Below are 21,231 nucleotides of genomic sequence, written 5' to 3'. Positions count from 1 at the left end.
GACGAGCTAGGTGTGAGGCAGGAGCACCAGCCCAGAGGGGAGAGCAGTATTCCATTGAGCTGCGGATGAAAGCCTTGTACGTGGTGAGGAGCTCAGGTGTGCCAAGGAAGGACTTCGCACGACGGAGGATGCCCAGTCGGCGACTGGCTTTGGAGGCCAGATTTGAAATGTGGTTTTCCCAGGAAAGATCATGGCAGATAGTGAGACCCAAAAGTTTGAGTGACAGAACTTCTTGGAGACGATTATTCAGAAAGTAGATGGGAGGGTTGTCCAGTCGGTCTTTTCGGAGAGACATCGTAAGAGTGTGAGATTTGTCAGGATTGAAAGACATGTTCCACTTGTTTGCCCAGTCTGTTATTTTGTCCAGGTCTGCAGAGAGTGAGGAGGCTGCAGACTGCCGATCTGAGGGATGAAGAATGGAGCGACAGAGAGTAGAGTCATCAGCAAAGAGATAGAGAGGATTTTCAAGAGAGTCGGAAAGATCACTGATGAAGACCAGAAAAAGCACAGGGCCCAGAACACTGCCTTGGGGAACTCCAGCCTGAACAGGAAGAGGAGATGAGAGAAACCCATTCAGGGCCACACGTTGACTACGACTAGAGAGGATGTCCGCCAGCCATGCGTGGAGATTTCCATGGATACCAACAGAGGACAGTTTGGTGAGCAGAGCGGGGTGCCAGACCGTATCGAAGGCACGTGATATGTCAAGGGAGACAGCTCTAATTTCCTGTTTGGCATTGAGGACCTCCATCCATTGCTGAGAAAGCAGTAGCAGCATGTCCAGAGTAGAGTGACCAGGTCTGAAACCAAATTGATGATCAGAGATCAAGCCATTGGAGAAGAGGAAAGATTTCATATCTGAAGCAATGATGGATTCCATGACTTTACTGATAATTGAGAGAAGGCTGATTGGTCTGTAGTTGCTGGGATCTGTTTTTGCACCTTTTTTGTGCAAAGCGGTGATGTTGGCAGATTTCCAAGCAGATGGCAGATGACCTTGAGCAAAAGAGAGTGTGAAGAGAACAGAGAGAGGGAGTGAAAGAGCGGAAGAACAAGATTTTAGGACCCGTGGGCTGATGCCGTCAGGTCCAGTTGCAGAATCAGAGTCAAGGGTTGACAAAAACTTTTCCACCTTGTCAGGAGGAAAGGACACAGAGTCCAGGAGCAGCTGGGTACGACTGGGTATGGTGGGTACAGAGAGGGATGGGTTTGGTACACAAGATTTAGAGGCAAACACAGAGTTGAGGCATTCAGCTTTTTCACGCGCGGAGTCAGCCGTGTGGCCGTTTGAGGTGAGGGAGGGGATGGAGGGGGAACAAACACCAGAAACAGATTTGACCAGACGCCACCAGGATTTGGAAGAGGGAGACAGATAAGAGAGTTCTGTCCTGAGAACGGAGAGATATTGTTTCCTGGCTCTCCTGAGGGTGGACACACACTTGTTTCGGGCTTTGTGAAAGGAAATGAGATTTCCTTCCGTTGGATTTGCTTTCCAGGAGACGAAAGCAAGTTGTTTCTGGGCAATAGCCTCACCACAAGATTCCGTGTACCATGGACGGGAAGAAGGGTATGACAACTGAAGACGAGATGGGATAAATCTGTGCATGAGAGAGAGCAGTTTACTTTGAAAGAATTCCCAGGATGAGTTGATGTCAGAGGCGGTAGAGATGGGAGACCAGTCCAGATGATTGATGGCTGCTTGAAGACCATGCCAGTTGGCCTGAGTGAAATGCCAGACTCATCGACGCTGAGGAGGCTCTCTGAGAATGGTCAGAGAGATGTCCACTTTAACAAGCACATGATCAGATGAGCCGATTGGAGCAGAAGAGCAGCAGACATTTTCAGGGAAGTTAGTCATAACCAAGTCCAGAAGAGAAGATGCTCTGTTGATTGAGATCCGGGTCGGGAAATTGACAGATTGTGTCAGTCCCAGTGAGTCACAGAAGTCCTTTGCTGAAGAGCCATGGCTGGTGAGAGAGGTACCCACACCCAGCCAACTGGCATGGTGACAATTGAAATCACCACATATGAGGAAGAGAGCGTTGGGATGGGTAGATAGAAGTTGGTCCATGTTATCAGACAGCGAGATGTAGATGGAGTCATCACTGTTTGGTGGACGGTACAACACACATATGAACAAAAGGTGGGAGCGAAGGGGAAGCCGTAGCCAAAGGTATTCTTGGGGGTGAGGTGGAGAGAGGGCAGTGCAGGGCGAGTGAGGAAGAGAGTTTTTTATAAAGATAGCAACCCCCCCCCCCCCCTCCAGGACGAGGCTCAGGTCTATCATACCGGAGGAGGAAGTAACCTGGGAGAGATACCAAGGAATCAGAGACATCATGAAGGAGGAAAGTTTCTGTTAAGCAGATCACGTCTGGTTTGTCAGAAGCAACCTGTATGGAGAGATCAGTCAAGTTTGAGCGAAGGCCCCGGATGTTTGAGGTCCATACTGTTAAAGAAGAGGAAGGGGGAGCATCGGATACAGAACAGGGGGGGAGAGCGGTAGGGTATGATGTGGAAGAGGAGGAAGAGGTAGGGAGAGCTGTTGAAGGTATGTCAGAGATTTCAGAACAGCTTGGAGAAAGGGAAGAATGGGGCGGACAAAAGGTTTGATGGTGATTGGGTGAGGCGCAGTGAGGTGTTGTTTGAGGAGGGGGAAGAGTGAGGCAGAAGGTTGAGGGAGATGAAGGTGAGAGTTGGAAGGGGGAAGAAGCGGGGAGGACGCTTTGAGGAGGAGGGGTGAGAGGGGAGTCTAGGAGGGGAGGAGTGAGGGAGGGTCTCAGAGGGGAGGGGTGTGGGGGGAGTTTAGGAGGGAAGGGGCAAGGGGGGAGATCTGAAAGGGATGGGTGATGGGGAAGATTTGGAGGGGAGGGGCAAAGGGGAAGATTTGAAAGGGATGGGTGATGGGGAAGATTTGGAGGGGAGGGGTGAGATTGGATTTTGAAAAATGTACGATTAATGGGAAACGAACATTTCTTGCAAAATGAGTTTCTTGCGACCTTCCAGTCAAAAATTACGTTTGAAGACGCTGAAGGATGGGTGGAGTTCTGGAGAGTTTAGGGAATGAATGAAAGAGGCACTGTAGCTGTAAGAGATGGAATTTTTTTTTTGGAATGAATAGATTTGGTGAGCAAGTCGAAAGCATCCTTTTATAGAACAAGAAGAAAAAGGTGTTTTAGTATATGACAGAATACCATTCTTCAGGGGACAGATGAAACATTTTTTAATGACATGAACACGTGATCACGAACAACGTGGTTGAAGAACGAACGAACAAATAAGAACCAAACGGATAAGAACAGACAGCTAACCCTAATGCTGACAGCTAACCCGAATGCTGACAGCTAACCCTAATGCTGACAGCTAACCCTAATGCTGACAGCTAACCCTAATGCTGACAGCTAACCCTAATCCTCACAGCTAACCCTAATGCTGACAGCTAACCATAATGCTGACAGCTAACCCGAATGCTGACAGCTAACCCTAATGCTGACAGCTAACCCTAATGCTGACAGCTAACCCTAATGCTGACAGCTAACCCTAATTCTGACAGCTAACCCTAATGCTGACAGCTAACCCTAATGCTGACAGCTAACCCTAATGCTGACAGCTAACCCTAATGCTGACAGCTAACCCTAATGCTGACAGCTAACCCTAATGCTGACAGCTAACCCTAAAGCTAACAGCTACCCTAACGCTAACAGCTAGGTTTAGGGTTAGGGTTAGGGTTAGCTGTCAGGATTAGGGTTAGCTGTCAGGATTAGGGTTAGCTGTCAGGATTAGGGTTAGCTGTCAAGGTTAGGGTTAGCTGTCAGGATTAGGGTTAGCTGTCAAGATTCGGGTTAGCTGTCAGGATTAGGGTTAGCTGTCAGGATCATGGTTAGCTGTTAGGATTAGGGTTATCTGTCAGCATTAGGGTTAGTTGTCAGCATTAGGGTTAGCGGTCAGGATTAGGGTTAGCTTGTAGGATTAGGTTTGGCTGTCAGGATTAGCTGTTAGGATTAGGGTTAGCTGTTAGGATCAGGGTTAGCTGTCAGCATTGGGGTTAGTTGTCAGCATTAGGGTTAGCGGTCAGGATTAGCTGTCAGGATTAGGATTAGCTGTCAGGATCATTGTTAGCTGTTGGGATCATGGTTAGCTGTTAGGATCATGGATAGCTGTTAAGATCATGGTTAGCTGTTAGGATCATGGTTAGCTGTTAGGATCATGGTTATCTGTCAGCATTAGGGTTAGTTGTCAGCATTGGGGTTAGCGGTCAGGATTAGGATTAGCTGTCAGGATCATGGTTAGCTGTTAGGATCATGGTTAGCTGTGAGGATCATGGATAGCTGTTAAGATCATGGTTAGCTGTTTGGATCAGGGTTAGCTGTCAGGGTTAGGGTCAGCTGTCAGGATTACACACATAGAATTGCCTCCATTGTCTAATTTAGTCCATATAGCACTATATTGTGTACACTACTCAAGTAGACAATGACAGAGTGATACAATATGGTTTAAACCATACCTCAATCGATGTCTGGTCGATTTCAACCAATTATACAATGCCCTGTCAAAAGAAAATAAGCACACCTGATTGTAAACAAGCAATCAGTGATGTGAACACAAATGGACTTCTTCTTCTTCTTTAACATCTCAATTATATCTCAAGTAGCATCCCTGGGCGTGGGCACATCACTGTGCTGCTGGTGTCATGCCCTCTGTAAGGTGAGGGCAGGAATTTGAAATTTGTTCATGGTGTCGGTGACAGCTCACCCACTCTCCACGAAGGACACCTTGTGATCTTTAAGGTCCACCAACTAATGCCGGGAGACAGGACACCCCAGTTAAACGTCCATCCGAGGGAATCGTCCTGCCTCTCAAACACCGGTATGACAGTTTATAGCTGGGTCGGGATTCGAACCCAGGTTAGACTGCTCAGAGGCGAATGTACCTCTCGGCCATCCTGTCAACCCTTTCCTGTGGACTTTATGTATTAGTGTATCTGGAATCATGTCCTTTGGCATCCCACAGTACTTGAACCCATGAAGGCCTCATGTTAATTATATTCTGTGTGAGAGCGGGATTCAAATTTGACCAAATGCAGAGTACATTTTGTTGTAGCTCTTGGGTATTGCTCAGCATAGTTTGACTTTTCCACAGCTCCCGATGCATGTTTCCATACATATTCAATGGATTTCATGTTAGGACAATTTGTGGCGTCGAGGGAAGAAGCTGCAGCCAATTACATTGGGAGTCCGGCAGATAGAGGTTGTTATGGAATCCATCTCTTCCAGAGACGAATCTGGACGCATGACATGTAGCCAAATGTTCCTGAAGTAAATGTGTTCCATACTGCAAATTGCCTCGGTTGTACACCAGCAAAGAATTTTCCAGTTGTACATTTACTGCAGGAAAACGGTGTCACATGCCATATGTCCAGACTTAGTTCTGCCTGGAAGAGACAGAATGAGCTGCGGCTTCTTTCATCGGCACCACAGAGACCTGACATGAAGGCCATTAAAGATATCTGAGAAAATGTATGGATCAGGAACTGTAGATATGCTGATCCCTGCCACGTGATACACAAGAGCTGCAACGAAACATACTCCACATTTAGCCAAATTTGGGTCAGGTTGTCACAAAGAATCTATATAATAATAGGCAAAAAGCGCACGGTTAACCAAAATAAACTCCCTCCCCGCTACCTTTCGCTCGCCGCAACCTGTCCCAATGGACTGGGGGCCCCACTCTCTACGGAGCATGATATTTAGATTTTTGTGTGGTGGTCATCATAGTCAGTGATTGACTGAAATCTGCTTAGGTGATCTACTACGATCTACTAGAAACACCCGCTCCTTAAGGGAGCGACGAGGGAGTGTGCAAAACGAGCATGGTTATCAATGTAATAATTCGCAAAAGTAAGTGCACGGATAACCAAAATAAAATAATTTAACAATCAAATTTCTTTCAATTATTTTATCTAATTCGATATATGTGGGAAAATTAGAGGCCCAGGCCAGGAATCGAACCTAGGTCCTCTGGTGGACCGTACCAGTGCTCTGCCATCTGAAATATCTGAGCTATGATCCTGACCAAGCATATGCAACTTTCGCACACATAGAATTGCCACTCTCTTTGCGTTACTTTTTCCGGGGCACTCGCTGCCAACCGAAAGAGAGTGGCAATTCTATGTGTGCGAAAGTTGCATATGCTTGGTCAGGATCATAGCTCAGATAGCAGAGCACTGGTACGGTCCCCACCAGAGGACCTGGGTTCGATTTCTGGTCTGGGCATTGGCAGTGCATAGTGGTTACAGGACGAGCTACCAGTTACAAACGCTTGCAATCCATTTGAATATGTTCATATCGCAGAATGTTAAAATGAAGTTTGTTTACATCCGGGAGTGTTTATTTTATTCTTGCAAGGCATTGTAGTTATTCGGGGAGGACTTAAAATCCCGAAACTCAGCACTAGAAAAGCCAATTTGTCTGTTCGTCTGCACATACCATCTCAATTATATCATGCCTGGGTGAAGGTACCCTTTACGAATACATTAGCTCGACTCAAAGGTAATGCAACATGAGACAATTAAAATGCACTTGAAATCTCAAAAATTTAATGGGAAATGGTACCCAAATTTGCCAAGGAAACTCCACCGTTGGCTATATTCAACCGGCCACTTCTGCCAGGTGAAGTGGCCCAGAACCTTTCATCGCTTCATCCATCCTGTAAAGCTCAGTAGTCAAGCCGTCTCTGCGTGAAGTGCCACCGGCAGGGAAGAGATGGGAGCACATCAAAGTGCAGATGTCATCCGCAAGGTTTCGCCAGATTTGACTGGGCCCGGCACGGCCTCAAAGGGTCTCTGAGAATATAGAGTTCTTTCGTAAAATAAAAGGCATCATTCTGAGGAGGTCTGCATTAATGCCGATGGGTTCAGCTCAGTGGAGAGCAAACCAGACGAGGCAATTGTAGAGTAAGGATACAGAATGGTTAAATGAGGCCTCTAGACACTTAGACTGTACGAACACTACCTTTTTTTTTCTCTTTTTTTTTGTATACAGGATCGAGACTCATGAAAGAGCTAACATTTATCACACAAAAAAAATCAAACAGACACATAAAACATATAATAAGGGGAGCGGTAGACAAGATGGGGAGAGAAGGGGAAGCACACAAACACAACATTTGGGAGCAGGGACATCGGGAGATCTGTGGGAGGGAGAGGGCTTGGGGGGAGGAGGCGTGGAAAGGGGAGGGTGAAAGAAGTATAAAACACAAGGACACTGCAAGGCCTTCCAGGAAAGAAGTTGGTATTTCAAAAAAGTGGATCTGGGGTGAATTAGCAGGGGTAGAAAAGATCAAGGTTTGGATGGGGGAAGATAAGAGATGGTGGTGAACAGCTGTTTTAAAGACCTGGAGGGAGGAGTGGGATTGAAGGGCGTGGGGGAGTTTGTTCCAGAGGCGGGAGAAAAGAGGAATGAAGGAGTGAAGGTGAGCAGAGAGCCTAGATTTTGGCAGTTTAACCGTAAGAGGGTTGCTGGCAGATCTTGTGCGACCTGAAGGAATATTTGGGGGACAGAGCCCAGAGAGAGAGAGAGAGAGCTTTATCCATTTCGTTAGATGATGGAGATTTAGGAGAAGTGGGAGTGTGGCCTGGGGAAATGGTGGAGAGGAGGGGGCGAAGGTAGGCCATTGAGAAAATAAGAGCTTTTAGAGTTTGACTGAAGGGAAGAATCACTTTTGAAGGGATGCATTTTAACGGAAAATAATACAGGTGAGTCGTCATTGGTCTTCTCTTGAAGAGAAACTGCCAGCACCATAGAATGATTATAATAGCCGAGCAAATGGATTTGAAATTATCAGCTATTTCTGAAAGTGTCACAGTCATCGGAGTAGTGTCCTGTTCGAAGTGCTTTCTATAAAGGTCTTCCATACAGGTGTATTTGGCCCCACCAACTTCCTGTGAATTGTACTATTTGAGTAAAAGGTTACATGGCTCGTTTCCTCATAAGTGCTCTGCTCCATAGGAAGTCGTCCTTTTAAATGGTTGCACTGCCCCTCGGGTTATACTTCTGTAATCGCAGCCGAAGAATGAAGGGAAACAGCATTGTTTAATAAAGGAAATATAGCAAATGTTATTCTGTGTGTAATTATTACTGGCATCACTAACCACATCCCCTGGTGTTGGCTTGACGGTTAAGGTGGCTGACTTGAGATCTCTTGAAATGAGTACCAGCTTCCTGGGAGGAATGAGCCATTCGAGTATCCTGCGTCGGAGTGGCGACCCGTCCAAGGTTGTGTCCAATAGCCCAGAAACTGCTTCGGTCGGCCTCTGAAAATGCAAAATGGAGTGGTCATCATCATCACCAACCACATAACTTGCACAGCATTATAAAAAAAACAAACCACCTTTAGAGGCCATTTTTCCCCACAAAGTGGGGGTTAGCCTTTTTCGGGAACCGTGGTTGTTGTTGTTTTTTGGTCCCTTTTTGAAGCAATGTTTTACGGCCGGATGCCCTTCCTGCCACAAAACCTTTTTGTCGCCTTTTACGACAAGCAGGGAATTACCAGTGAACTGGTACTCAATTTGCCGACCTCAGAAGGATGACAGGCTGAGTCAACCCCCCTGGCGTTAATTCAGCGATCGACCGGGATTCGAACCCAGGATCCTAGGATCCTAAGCTGGCACCCTAGCCGCTAGCCGAACACCAGGGATAACACCAACCAGGGATTGCACAGCATTGAAGGGGCATTTAAATCCGATCATGGTGACCCTCAAATGACCTTTTTCAGCAATCAATGGGACACAACTTTAGAACCAATAAAAAAGTAATGAGAGATAATATATTCCGAGGCAGTATTTTTGAGTGTTTTCTCCATATTTCTCCATTTCACTGGGCTGGGAAATGAAATTTTGAGAATAAATACAATATTTTATTTATTCTCAAAATTCATCAAATCTCAAAATTAAGAGAATAAATATAAAGAATAAATTTTTTCATTTGAGAAAAACGAAAAAATGAGAATTGAGAAAATGGAGGGTGTGCGGCAAGGTCAATATTTACACCATTTTGAGATATCGAAACACATTTACGTGAATAAAGACCAATATTTTTATCGATACATTTATGCAAAGAAGGACATTATGGCATATCGTTGCACATTTACTGGAATAAAAAGGCATTTTGAGATATCATTGCAATTCACATGAACATCGACATGAATACATATTGAGGCACCTTTGGGTGAACAGCAAGGACGTTACGAGATATCAATACACGTTTAGTTATAAAAAGAGATCATTAAGAAATATCAATACACCTTTACCCAACTAATAGCCTGGTGTTGGCTTAGTGGTTAGGGTGCTGGCTTGGGATCCGAGGATCCTGGGTTCGAATCCCGGTCTGATCGCTGAATTAACGCCAGGGGGGTTGACTCAGCCTGTCATCCTTCCGAGGTCGGCAAATTGAGTACCAGCTTGCTGGGATGAATGATCCCGGCGTGTACCCCGGTTTAGAATAGGTACACCGTATCCCTGCGCATCGTAAGAGCGTGACCAAGGGTTGGCGTCAGGAAGGGCATCCGGCCATAAAAACATTGCCTCAAACAGGGAACCATGATTGTCATGGGGCCCGCAAGGCTAACCCCCACTCTAGCGGGGAAAAAATGGCGTTAAAACGACATTCATATTCATTTCATTTTACCCAACAAGAAGATCAATAAAAGGGGCATCGATGCACCTTCACATGAATAAGGACAAGGAGATATAAATGCATCTTTACATGAAGAATGACAAGATTACAAGGTACTGTATCAATGCACCTTTAACAGAATGAAATAAATCTAGAAGGTTCATAGAACACCATGCCCCACCAGACATCAATGCACCCTTACGCGACTAATACAAAGAGATATCAACTAATCTTTACGTGAATAACAATGACATTAGAATGTATTGTTGTGGGTCCGCTGGTCCGGGTCACAAGAATAGAGGCAATTTAGAAAAAGAAGAATTACAAAGGGAGTTCCACTCTTGCTACAGAAACACAACACATTTCCCTGTCCACTGATATGAGGGGAGAGGTAATCTAATGAAACAAAATACTATGGATATATATATATATATATATATATATATATACAGACTTGGCATTTAATATGGAATATATTTTTTTTCTTGACTTGGGTTTACTTTCTTAACTCAGTATATCAATCTGGTGAGTTTCTTTTACACTTTGGTGCTTTATTTGTTAAAAGAACCATGTCACTGATTGTCTGTCACAGCAAGAAGTCAACAACAGGATTATATCACAGGTGGCGTGGCAAAATGTACGGACAGGTGCATTTGATGATTGGCTTCACAGTCGGGTATACAAGGGTTGTTGCGTTCTGTATTAGTGGAAAACAACTGCTGCACATCTCCAAAAGGTATTGCCGCTTCCTCTGTAGATGGTCCGTCAACTCGACAATGCTGTTTGTCATGGAGTGGTGGCTTTACGAAATTACAGCATGAAACAGCGTGCTATTGCTCAGCAGTATGGCATCACTCAAGGTCAGGTGTCAAAGATCCTGAAACGAAATGCTCAGAGGGGTGTCCCTACTCCAATACCAAGGCCAGGACGTCCCCGCAGAACCACAAGGAGGGATGATCGCCAGCTGCACCGGTTAGTCTGCAATGGCCGTACCAAGTCAGCTAATCGGCTTAGGGCTGAGTGGCAGCAACTGACAAATGTGCCTGTATCAAGAAGGCTAGTCAACCAACGACTGGTTCAAGCAGCCTATCGTGCCAGGCGTCCCCTGAGAAAGCCACGCCTGACCATACAACACCGTCAGCGCCGATTGCAGTGGGCCAGAGAGCACCGTCAATGGCAGCCAGGACACTGGAATCACGTGATCTTTAGTGACGAGTCTAGATTTCTGGTCTATCGTCAAGATGGCCGCGTCCGAGTGCGCAGACAAGTGCATGAAGCCTAAAACAAAGATTGTATAGTGCCAAGAGTCCAAGCTGGAGGTGGTGGGGTGACCGTTTGGGCTGCTTTTCATGCAGGGGGCAAAACTGACCTGGTTGTTCTGAATGGAAACCTGAACCAGTTCAAGTACAGGGCCATTCTGGAAGAAACATTGCTTCCATTTGCTCGTGCAGCCTTTCGAGGAAACTTTGTCTTCCAAGATGACAATGCACGGCCTCATCGTGCTCGCATGATCCAACACTTTCTTGCTGACCGTGGTGTAGAGCATATGGAGTGGCCTGCCATGTCCCCGGATATGAATCCGATAGAGAACTTGTGGGCAGAATTAACGCGTCAAATCGACCACTTGGACCAGCAGCCGACCTCTGTGCGTGAATTGCAGCAGGCTATTGTCACTGCATGGCAAGCGATTCCTGTCCAAACCTTGGCAAATCTCGTGAACAGCATGCCTCAACGTGTACGTGCTCTCCTGAATGCTCGTGGGGGTTACACGAAGTACTGAACTGTAATTTTACTGTTCGTAATCCCAGTCGTAATTTAACTTTTGTCGAAATTTTTTTTGGCTAATGTGCAAAATAAAGAGATACTTCTGGAAAACGTGTTTTCCGTATATATATATATATATATATATATATATATATATATATATATATATATATATATATATATATATATATATACAGACTTGGCATTTAATATGGAATATTTTTTTTGTGGGGGTGAACTTACTTTTCAAGATGACTTAGAACCAAAAGTTCATTGGAATTATGTTGAAATTATTCTAGATTTTGTTAATGTGACCTTTAAAAGAAACAAAAACCACATTTGACATTTCGAAGCAAATAAATTGATCCTTGAAAGTGATGTAAACTGATATCGAACTCAATTCACGGACAGTACTGTTTTTTTTTTTGTTTTTTTTTTTTTTTTTGTATACAAGATCGAGGCTCGTGAAAGAGCTAACATTAATCACACAAAAAGACAAACCGACACACAAAACACAAAAAACAAGGGGAGCAGCAGACAAGATGGGGAGAGAGGGGGAAGGACACAAAAGAGAGGGGGAAGAGGGGGAAGTACACAAACACAACATTTGAGAGCAGGGACATCGGGAGGACTTGGGGGGAGGTGGGAGAGGATTAAGGTTTTGGGTCTCAACTGTGTTAAATTGGTCTCAACCTGTAACCTCAATTAAGGTTCACCACTGTGTTAAACTTCTGTGCATTTTCCAGAAGTATCTCTTTATTTTGCACATTAGCCAAATTTTTTTTTTACAAAAACAAAAGTTCAATTACGACTGGGATTACGGACAGTAAAATTACAGTTCAGTACTTCGTGTAACCCCCACGAGCATTCAGGAGAGCACGTACACGTTGAGGCATGCTGTTCACGAGATTTGCCAAGGTTTGGACAGGAATCACTTGCCATGCAGTTACAATAGCCTGCTGCAATTCACGCACAGAGGCAGGCTGCTGGTCCAAGTTGTCGATTTGACGCGTTAATTCTGCCCACAAGTTCTCTATCGGATTCATATCCGGGGACATGGCAGGCCACTCCATATGCTCTACACCACGGTCAGCAAGAAATTGTTGGATCATGCGAGCACGATGAGGCCGTGCATTGTCATCTTGGAAGACAAAGTTTCCTCGAAAGGCTGCATGATCAAATGGAAGCAATGTTTCTTCCAGAATGGCCCTGTGCTTGAACTGGTTCAGGTTTCTATTCAGAACAACCAGGTCAGTTTTGCCCCCTGCATGAAAAGCAGCCCAGACGGTCACCCCACCACCTCCAGCTTGGACTCTTGGCACTATACAATCTTCGTTGTAGGCTTCATGCACTTGTCTGCGCACTCGGACACGGCCATCTTGACGATAAACCAGAAATCTAGTCTCGTCACTGAAGATCACGTGATTCCAGTGTCCTGGCTGCCATTGGCGGTGCTCTCTGGCCCACTGCAATCGGCGCTGGCGGTGTTGCCTGGTCAGACGTGGCTTTCTCAGGGGATGCCTGGCACGATAGCCTGCTTGAACCAGTCGTTGGTTGACTAGCCTTCTGGATACAGGCACATTTGTCAGTTGCTGCCACTCAGCCCTAAGCCGATTCGCTGACTTGGTACGGCCATTGCGGACTAACAGGTGCAGCTGGCGATCATCCCTCCTTGTGGTTCTGCGGGGACGTCCTGGCCTCGGTATTGGAGTAGGGACACCCCTCTGAGCATTTCGTTTCAGGATATTTGACACCTGACCTTGAATGATGCCATACTGCCAAGCAATAGCATGTTGTTTCATGCTGGAATTTCGTAAAGCCACCACTAAATGACAAACAGCATTGTCGAGTTGACGGACCATCTCCAGGGGAAGCGGCAATAACTTTTGTAGATGTACAGCAGTTGTTTTCGACTAATACAGAACGCAACAACCCTTATATACCCGATTGTGAAGCCAATCGTCAAATGTACCTGTCTGTACATTTTGTCACGCCACCTGTGATATAATCCTGTTATTGACTTCTTGCTGCGACAGACAATCAGTGACATGGTTCTTTTAACAAAGAAATCACCGAAGGGTAAAAGAAACTCACCAGATTGATATACCGAGTTCAGAAAGTAAACCCAAGTCAAGAAAAAAATAATATTCCATGTTAAATGCCAAGTCTGTATATATATATATGTATATATATATATATATATATATATATATATATATATATATATATATATATATATATATATATATATATATATATATATATATATATATATATGTCGGATTGAGACTTAGGACTTGGGACTCAGAAGACTCAGAAGAAAGGAGCAACGGATATATTTATTGGAACTCGAGTACACAAGCTTGAGGACAGCAAAGGTTGTATTGAAACTCACAAGAAATGACCAACAGTACAACAAGATGCTCTGAAATAATTCAATTAACATTGCTTTATATAAGGAAAATCAGGGGTGGAGTTAGCTCACAAGATACAGAGACAGAATGGGCTCATCGGCCCTCCCACCATAGTCCCATCCTGTTGTTCAGTTAATTAAAGGAAGTTCATCCAAGGCCAGTCTTGGGTTAGCTCAGATAAGGAGATGGTCAGCATTATGTGGCAACATGTTTACAACTTTCTGTATAGAAAGCTTGCTTGGGAAAGTACAAAGGGAGTGGACACTCATAAAACTGTCAACTTGCAGGATATTGGTAAAGTCATAGAGGGAGGCAGAGAGATAACAGTAGCCTCCAAGGCCAGGGAAGGGGAACTAGAGATTGTGCCCACGCAGGCCAGAGCTCACAGGCAGAGAACTCCTTATTAGGACATTACACATCCTCAAGGCACAAGAAAGAACTCAGTATCATAAAAGAGTACAACAGTCAGTCAAAACAAAACATATAATTGGTTACACTTGGTAATTAGTAAAGCAGCAAGGATATACAAAGGGGGAGGGGCATTACAGCTCCCTACATACCGCCCTTTTGGATCTAAGATACAAAGTTATCTACGAGCCAATCAAAGGCCTTTATTTCAAACAAAACAGAAAAATCATTCAACATATCACGCGAAGGCAGCCCCGTAAGAATGTCCCGTACCAAAGCACCACACAAACTCAGTAGGATGATTCGCGTCTGTATGTGAGTATACAATGTAAGGCCAAAAAGCAGAGTGATCAAATGGCACACAAAATCCACCAAGAGAGGTGGGAGAGACAGTGTAAAGGATTCACTAAACGTAACGTACCACACGAATACATCCCAGTGAGCATGTCCCGTACCCCCGTACCGCACAGCGCACTCAGCAGGATGATCCGCGGGTGTGTGGGTGCAAGTGGGTGTATGAAGTAAGGCGGGTGTAGATGGGTGTATGAAGTGAGACCGTAGAGACATGAAGATCGAATAGCGCGCCAAATCCACAACGAAGACCTCTGGTTCCACCGGGGTCCACACCCAGGAAGATCTCCGACCCACCCTTTGTCCACAGAGGTGCAGCCGGACTCCCCCCTGACTGGAGCTCGCCCAGGCTTCCCCAGGTGAAATCCTTGTAGATCTCCAGCGCTCAATCGATATTCATGTTCATGAGGTCTCTTACATGCTGGTGATCTGGGGAAGACACAACATCGTCAGTATCAGGTGGCTCAAACCTATGGCCATGAAATAAAGCATAACGGTCCAAAGGTGGGAGAGAAACTTCCTTTGGGTCAAAGTCGAGATCGTCTGAGGCGATGCTGCTTGCTTCGCTGTTATCCACGGACGAATCTCCAAAACAATCAGACTCGGAACTCAGAGTATTTTCACGATCGAGTTCCTCTTCATCCGGGCTTGGGTTCACGGCTGGGTCCAAATCCCGGGCTGGGTCAGTGGCGTTTGACTCACTGTGGGCTTGTGAGACATAAAGGTGAGCTCGTGAAACATGGGGAGGCAAAGCCTGCATTGAAATATAAACATCAGCCGGGGACCCTCGCAAGTGGCCCACATCATCATTGGTAACATCATCAGTAACATTATTCTTAGGTGGCGTAGGCCTGCGGCGTGGACGGCCACCAATAGTCATAGTCACGGCCTGGCACATCGTGAAGAAACGAGAGGAGTCCTTCAGGAAATCGTCGATTTCTTCGTGCGACGTGTTGGGGCCCAGTTTAAACGGCCTCCTGGCAGCCTGAAATGCTTCGAGGTCCGCATAAGTGTACTCGACATCATTATCGGTAATATCAACAATGGAAGAACAATCTTCGGAAGCGGAGATCTCATTGTCGCGGCCCAGTGGCTCGTTCGGGTCGTCGTTCCAGGATCCGCAATCTGTAGTCACGTCAACGGCCAGTGTGTCATCTGGACCCGCAGTCAGCTTTTCGAGCATCACCATGGCCTTTTCTGTTGTCGTCTTCAGCGTCCATCCTGTGGAAAACTTTCTCACACACGCAAGGACTAAAGCCTTGATTATCACACAACTAACCACAATTCCAAGGACTATTGCCAAGGCGGTTAGTACCCACTTTACAATCGTGCCTGTCCACCCTTTGAACCAGTCGGTAAGCCACTGGTGGGAGGCTTCCCGATCCATTCGATCCCTTGTCAATGTATGAGCGCTTTCCCTTAACTTTATAATAGCAGCACTGACGCCCTGTGAGGGGTCAGGAATAAAAGTGCAACATTTACCCTCAATTATCCCACATACCCCTCCTCGTTCTGCCAATAACATATCTAAAGCAACCCTATTTTGCATAACCATTGTACGCAGGTGGACAACTGTGTCCAACATTTCGTCATGTGCTGTAGCGGTGGCGTTGGCCACAGTCTCTAAGATTAACGCAATTTTGTCAATGCGGTAACTGCTCATGACCGTCCCAGCCCATGGGAAAAAGAAACTAACGGCCTTCTCCCAATCAGCGCCATGTAAGGTGGTGGTGCCGTCGTTGTTCCAATAGGTGCTTCGCGGGGTCCTTATGAGTGCAGGGGTGTTATGCAAGTGTTGTCGCATTTCCATTTCTGGGAAAACTGATCCTAAATAGCAAATTCCTCCCCAATTATCAGGTAAATACGGGTAAGCTTTGTTCCCGCATACAAACATGGTTCCATGTGGAGCCACTAAATGAGTGGTCATGCAAGTGCGAAGGTCTGCGATAGTGTTCGTTCCGTTTACCCCTTCCCATGCCAACTGGAGGTGTGTGAGATTATGTAAGGGCGAACTTGTAACATTAACTAACAGCATGTGTTTCCCTTCCCTAGGGTCCGCGAGGAGGGTATCTTTACACACAGATTTGCCTACCGTTATGTGGCCCTTTCCTTCTAAGCAGAGGGCCCCCATAGCCGGCTTAACCCAAACCGGCGCCGGACGTTCCTCAAAATGTCGGGGTTGGATGGGGGGCGAGTACTGGAAAACTCGTTTACACGCAGTTCCGTCAGAACCTTGGCTTGTCAGGGTTGTACTAAGGCATTTGGTGTCTAGAGGCTTTGAGCACAAATCATTGAGTGATAGGGGTAACGCTACCATTGGTATTCCTGTTGTGCTGGTGCGGGGAAGGTGCATACACATCCAACACCGTGTCCTATTCTGTAATGTGGCCATGTGCTGTGCGACCTTCCAGTATGTGTTCTCCTCTGGCTTCTTTCTTACTTCCTGGGCAGGCGGGGTTTTAATGACGTAAGCGGCGCAACTAGGTCGAAGGTAAGATGCAGTTCCATTTGGGATTGTCGTGCGAGGGGGCCATATTCCACATTCAAGTATCATTGTTGTATCCGGACCAATGGGGGTATAATGCAACATAAGGGTAGTATTCTCAATGCCCTTGCCCCATCGATATCCTGGGGCATAACGGCTACTTATGTTCCCATATGTTCCATTTTCCACTTTCCTAACCTTAGTCAGGACTAGGCGTGTTCTTGTCATGCGTGCCTGTGGTGTATTATTGTGTACCACTATAGCTTCCGCCCATCTTACAGATAACCACTTAAAGCTTGTTTCCAGGTTACAGCAATTCACCGCTATTTTGTCTCCCCAGCGAGCCGTTATATACTTGACGGGATGGAGGGGAAATGCTGAATAGTTGTCGGGTCCTGGGTACTTGGGGAGGTCCTTTCTCAGTAGCTCGAAGTTCAAGAGCCTATCTCCGGCAGGGGGTTTGAGGCAGCTACCCAGAATTCCCATCATCATGACCGTCATCGCCGCCCTTAGGAGACTGTGGTGCCCTAGACGATGCATTGTCTTCGGCAGTGTGAGGTGCGGTGTCTTCAGCAGTGAGGGGTGTGGTGTCTTGTGTGACTTGTGGTGCGGGAATGGACAACTTACAATGGGTGGCGTGGCTCCACGAAGGTTTACCCTCGCAGAAGACTGCCGTCGGTGTGACTAGTAGCACCTGGAATGGTCCCTTCCACCGTGGCTCCAAAGCAGCCTTGCGGGTGAAGTGCTTTACGAGCACCCAGTCGCCGGCCTGGAAGTCGTGGATGGCGTGGCCTATTGGTTCAGGCAGCGCCTCTCGTACTCGAGCATGGATGCTGCGTGCCACATTCGACAAGCCTATGCAAAATCTCAAAAGCATGTCATCCATTACTGGCAAAGCAAGGGTGGACATGTCTGTTGGTGCTGAAACGGGCAAGCTCATAGGTCGTCCCATTAATATTTCGTGGGGGGAAAGGCCCGTAGTGCGACCCGGGGTGGAACGAATGCTCATCAATGCAAGCGGAAGAGCCTCCGGCCACCTCAAGCCTGTGTCTGCGCAAAGTTTCGCTAGTTTATTCTTTAAAGTCTTGTTCGTTCGTTCCACAAGTCCTGAGGACTGTGGGTGGTAGACGCAATGGAAGGATTGTTTAACGCCCAACGCCTTCAGGATGCCCTTAACCACCTGCGCCGTGAAATGGCCCCCTTGATCTGACGAAATTATCTGGGGAATGCCAAATCTGCACATAAAATCCCGCACGAGGCGCTTCACTACTGTCGGAGCATCGGACTTGACGCATGGGTACGCTTCGACCCATTTGGTGAACGTATCTACGATCACCAACACATAGCGAAACGACATGCTTGGTTCCAATTCTGTAAAATCGAACTCAATAGTTGCGAACGGCCCACTAGGCGGGGGCCGTCCCCCATCATGTGCATGTCTCGGCGGCGCCCCTCTATTGTGTTGCTGGCAGACCACGCACGATCGGCACACTTCGGATACAATCCGTGACAGTCCTGGCGCTGTCCAAGTGTAGTTTATCTGACCCATCACCCCCCTCTGGCACACATGACCATTCTGATGAGCCATGCGTGCCAGCCAAGGCAGTAAAGCCTGGGGTGCTATGGGTTTCCCGTCAAGGGTCCATATTTCTCCTGGCCCGGGGCGTAGCGCCCCTCGCTTGAGCCAGTCCTCGTGTTCGGCCGTCGTTGCAGCGTTCTGCAAATTTATGATATCGTCTTTAGTAGGTGTGGCGGGTGGTCCCGCAGTCGGTATGTCAGCGATCTGTGCGGCTGTCTTCTGTGCTCGTGTCACCATCGGCATGTTGCGGTCTATCTGTTGGTTGGCGGCCTTTCCTGCCGCCTCGTCCGCCCTTGCATTGCCCCGGGCAACGTCAGTGTCCGCCCTTTGGTGGCCACGACACTTAATTACCGCGATAGCGCGGGGAAGTAAAATGCTTCGGAGGAGCCCTTCTACCAGCGCGCCGTTCTTTATCACTGAACCGGCAGATGTGAGAAAACCTCTCATCTTCCAGATGGCTCCTTTATCGTGGACTACGCCGTGAGCGTAGGCCGAATCTGTGTAAATGTTGACGGCAAGGCCTTCCGCCAAGCTGCACGCTCTAGTCAAGGCGCACAGCTCCGCCTGCTGTGCGGAAAATGTAGGTGGAAGACGCCCGCTTTCTACCGTTTCGCTATCCGAGCACACGCCGTACCCGGACAACAGGGACCCGTCCCATGCGCGCCTAGCTGATCCATCGACATAATATGTGCAGTCGGGGTATTCTAAAGGATTGTCCTTTAAATCCGATCGCACCGTGGAGACTAGCTGCACAACGTCGGTGCACACATGGGGTTCGCCCTCCTCAGGAGTGGGCATCAGTGAGGCTGGGTTGAGTGTCGTGCAACGTTCGATCGTGAGTTGGCTGCAGTGATCAGTGCGGATTCGTATTGCATTAATCTAGTGTTAGACAAATGCTGTGTGCTTCGCTGTAACAACAGCGAAGTGACGCAATGTGGTACCCGTAGCGTTACTGGGTGTCCCATAACGATGTCCGCTGTTCTTTCTACTGCGTACCTGGCCGCTGCCACGGCTTGCAAGCACACCGGAAACCCTTGTTCGACCGGGTCTAACTTTTTACTAAAGTAGGCTACCGGCCGCTCCTTATCCTCATGGGTCTGTGTCAAAACTGACTGGGCGAAACCTCCCACGGCGTGAGTGTAAAGGGTAAATGGTTTCGCATAATCCGGGAGTCCTAATGACGGTGCCGTAACCAGCGCCTTTTTCAGCCCGTCAAAACATCGCCTCAATTCATCCGTCCATACCAATTCGATCGAGGCGGTTGATTTGGTTGCCTCGTATAGTGGCTTAGCCAGCAGCGCAAAATCAAGTATCCAAGTGCGGCAATATCCCGTCATACCTAGGAAGCGCAGCATTTGCCGTTGCGAGCGAGGGCGAGGCAGCTCCATAATAGCGGTCACTCGTCCAGCATCCAATTCTCGTTTTCCGTGCGAAATGGCGTGTCCCAAGTAAGTTACAACCTGCCGCACAAACTGAAGTTTTGGTCTGCCTACTTTGTGGCCTTTGGCCGCCAAGGCCTTTAATAGGGCCAAGGAATCCATTTCGCACGCCTCCTTTGAAGGGGAGCAAATCAACAAATCGTCAACGTATTGCAGCAACACTGACCCTCCCTTCAATTCCACATCCGCCAGGTCGCGGTGCAGCGCCCGAGAAAACAGAGTGGGGCTATCTGAAAACCCCTGAGGTAGTACTGTCCAAGTATACTGGCGCCCCCTATGGGTGAAAGCGAACAAGTATTGTGACTCAGGCGCGATGGGCACAGAGAAAAACGCAGAACAAAGGTCGATGACCGTGAAGTATGTTGCGTCCGGCGGAATTGACATCATGAGGGTTTCTCCGTTTGGAACTAGTGGGTGTATGCCCTGTATCACCTTGTTCACCTCCCTTAAATCCTGTACAAACCTCCATTTGTCCTTTGACGGCTTTTTAACTGGCAAAATTGGTGTATTACATGGGCTGTTAGTTTCCACGATAATCTTCTGTTCCACTAGGGATTGAATTACTGGTGCTATGCCTACGTCGGCCTCAGGTCGTAGCTTATACTGTTTTACATTTGGCAAGCGCATCCCCGGCTGCACTGCTATCACTAGAGGTTCGGCGTCTCGCATCCGTCCAACCTCACCGTCGCTTTTGGGCCATAAATTGTCTGGCACCTCCGCTAGGAGGTAATCTGACTCACCCGGGTCCGTCAGCACTGCCCTCATGGCATAGGTGCCCTTAGGAGGCAACTCTGTTGCTTCGAACACTCCATCCCTCCGTTGTGTCTTGAAGTCAATTGAGAACCCTTCGCCATTTTGGAGCCGTTTCAAAGTCCAGCGGCCTCTCTTACTCCGGTAACCTTGTAAGGGGACTTCTCGTAACCTCCCCACCATCCAACCTACACTTTCCGGCGGCCACCCCTTGGCAGTAGTGAGGGTAACATGGGCGGCCGCTCCTTCGGGGTATTGGGTCAACGCGCGCTGACTCGAGGTTAGGACTGCCTCGATTCCTATTCCCTCACGGCCGATCCATATCCGTGATAAGTGTAGAGGCGTGCGCTCGCCCAGCTTTTCCTTAACCTTT

The 21,231-nt window shown here is 47.3% G+C and overlaps 1 protein-coding gene across 1 annotated transcript in view; it reads right to left on the bottom strand.

The window, feature by feature from the left end:
* Nucleotides 1-6,389: 6,389 nt before the first annotated feature.
* LOC144892387 (uncharacterized) overlaps nucleotides 6,390-21,231 on the bottom strand; it is a 77,777-nt gene continuing 62,935 nt past the window's right edge. The window contains exons 4-5 of the mRNA XM_078778803.1: nucleotides 8,147-8,308; nucleotides 6,390-6,729 (exon numbers count right to left, since the gene is read on the bottom strand). Of these exons, the coding sequence (XP_078634929.1) occupies nucleotides 6,712-6,729; nucleotides 8,147-8,308 (180 nt within the window). The 3' untranslated portion in view covers nucleotides 6,390-6,711. The remainder of the gene's footprint in view (nucleotides 6,730-8,146; nucleotides 8,309-21,231) is intronic.

Source organism: Myxine glutinosa, chromosome 5, assembly GCF_964187855.1.
Source record: "Myxine glutinosa chromosome 5, kmMyxGlut1.1, whole genome shotgun sequence".
Lineage (NCBI taxonomy): Eukaryota > Metazoa > Chordata > Myxini > Myxiniformes > Myxinidae > Myxine > Myxine glutinosa.
Note: the sequence above shows the minus strand (reverse complement) of the source record. Positions and strands in the feature narration are given on the sequence as shown.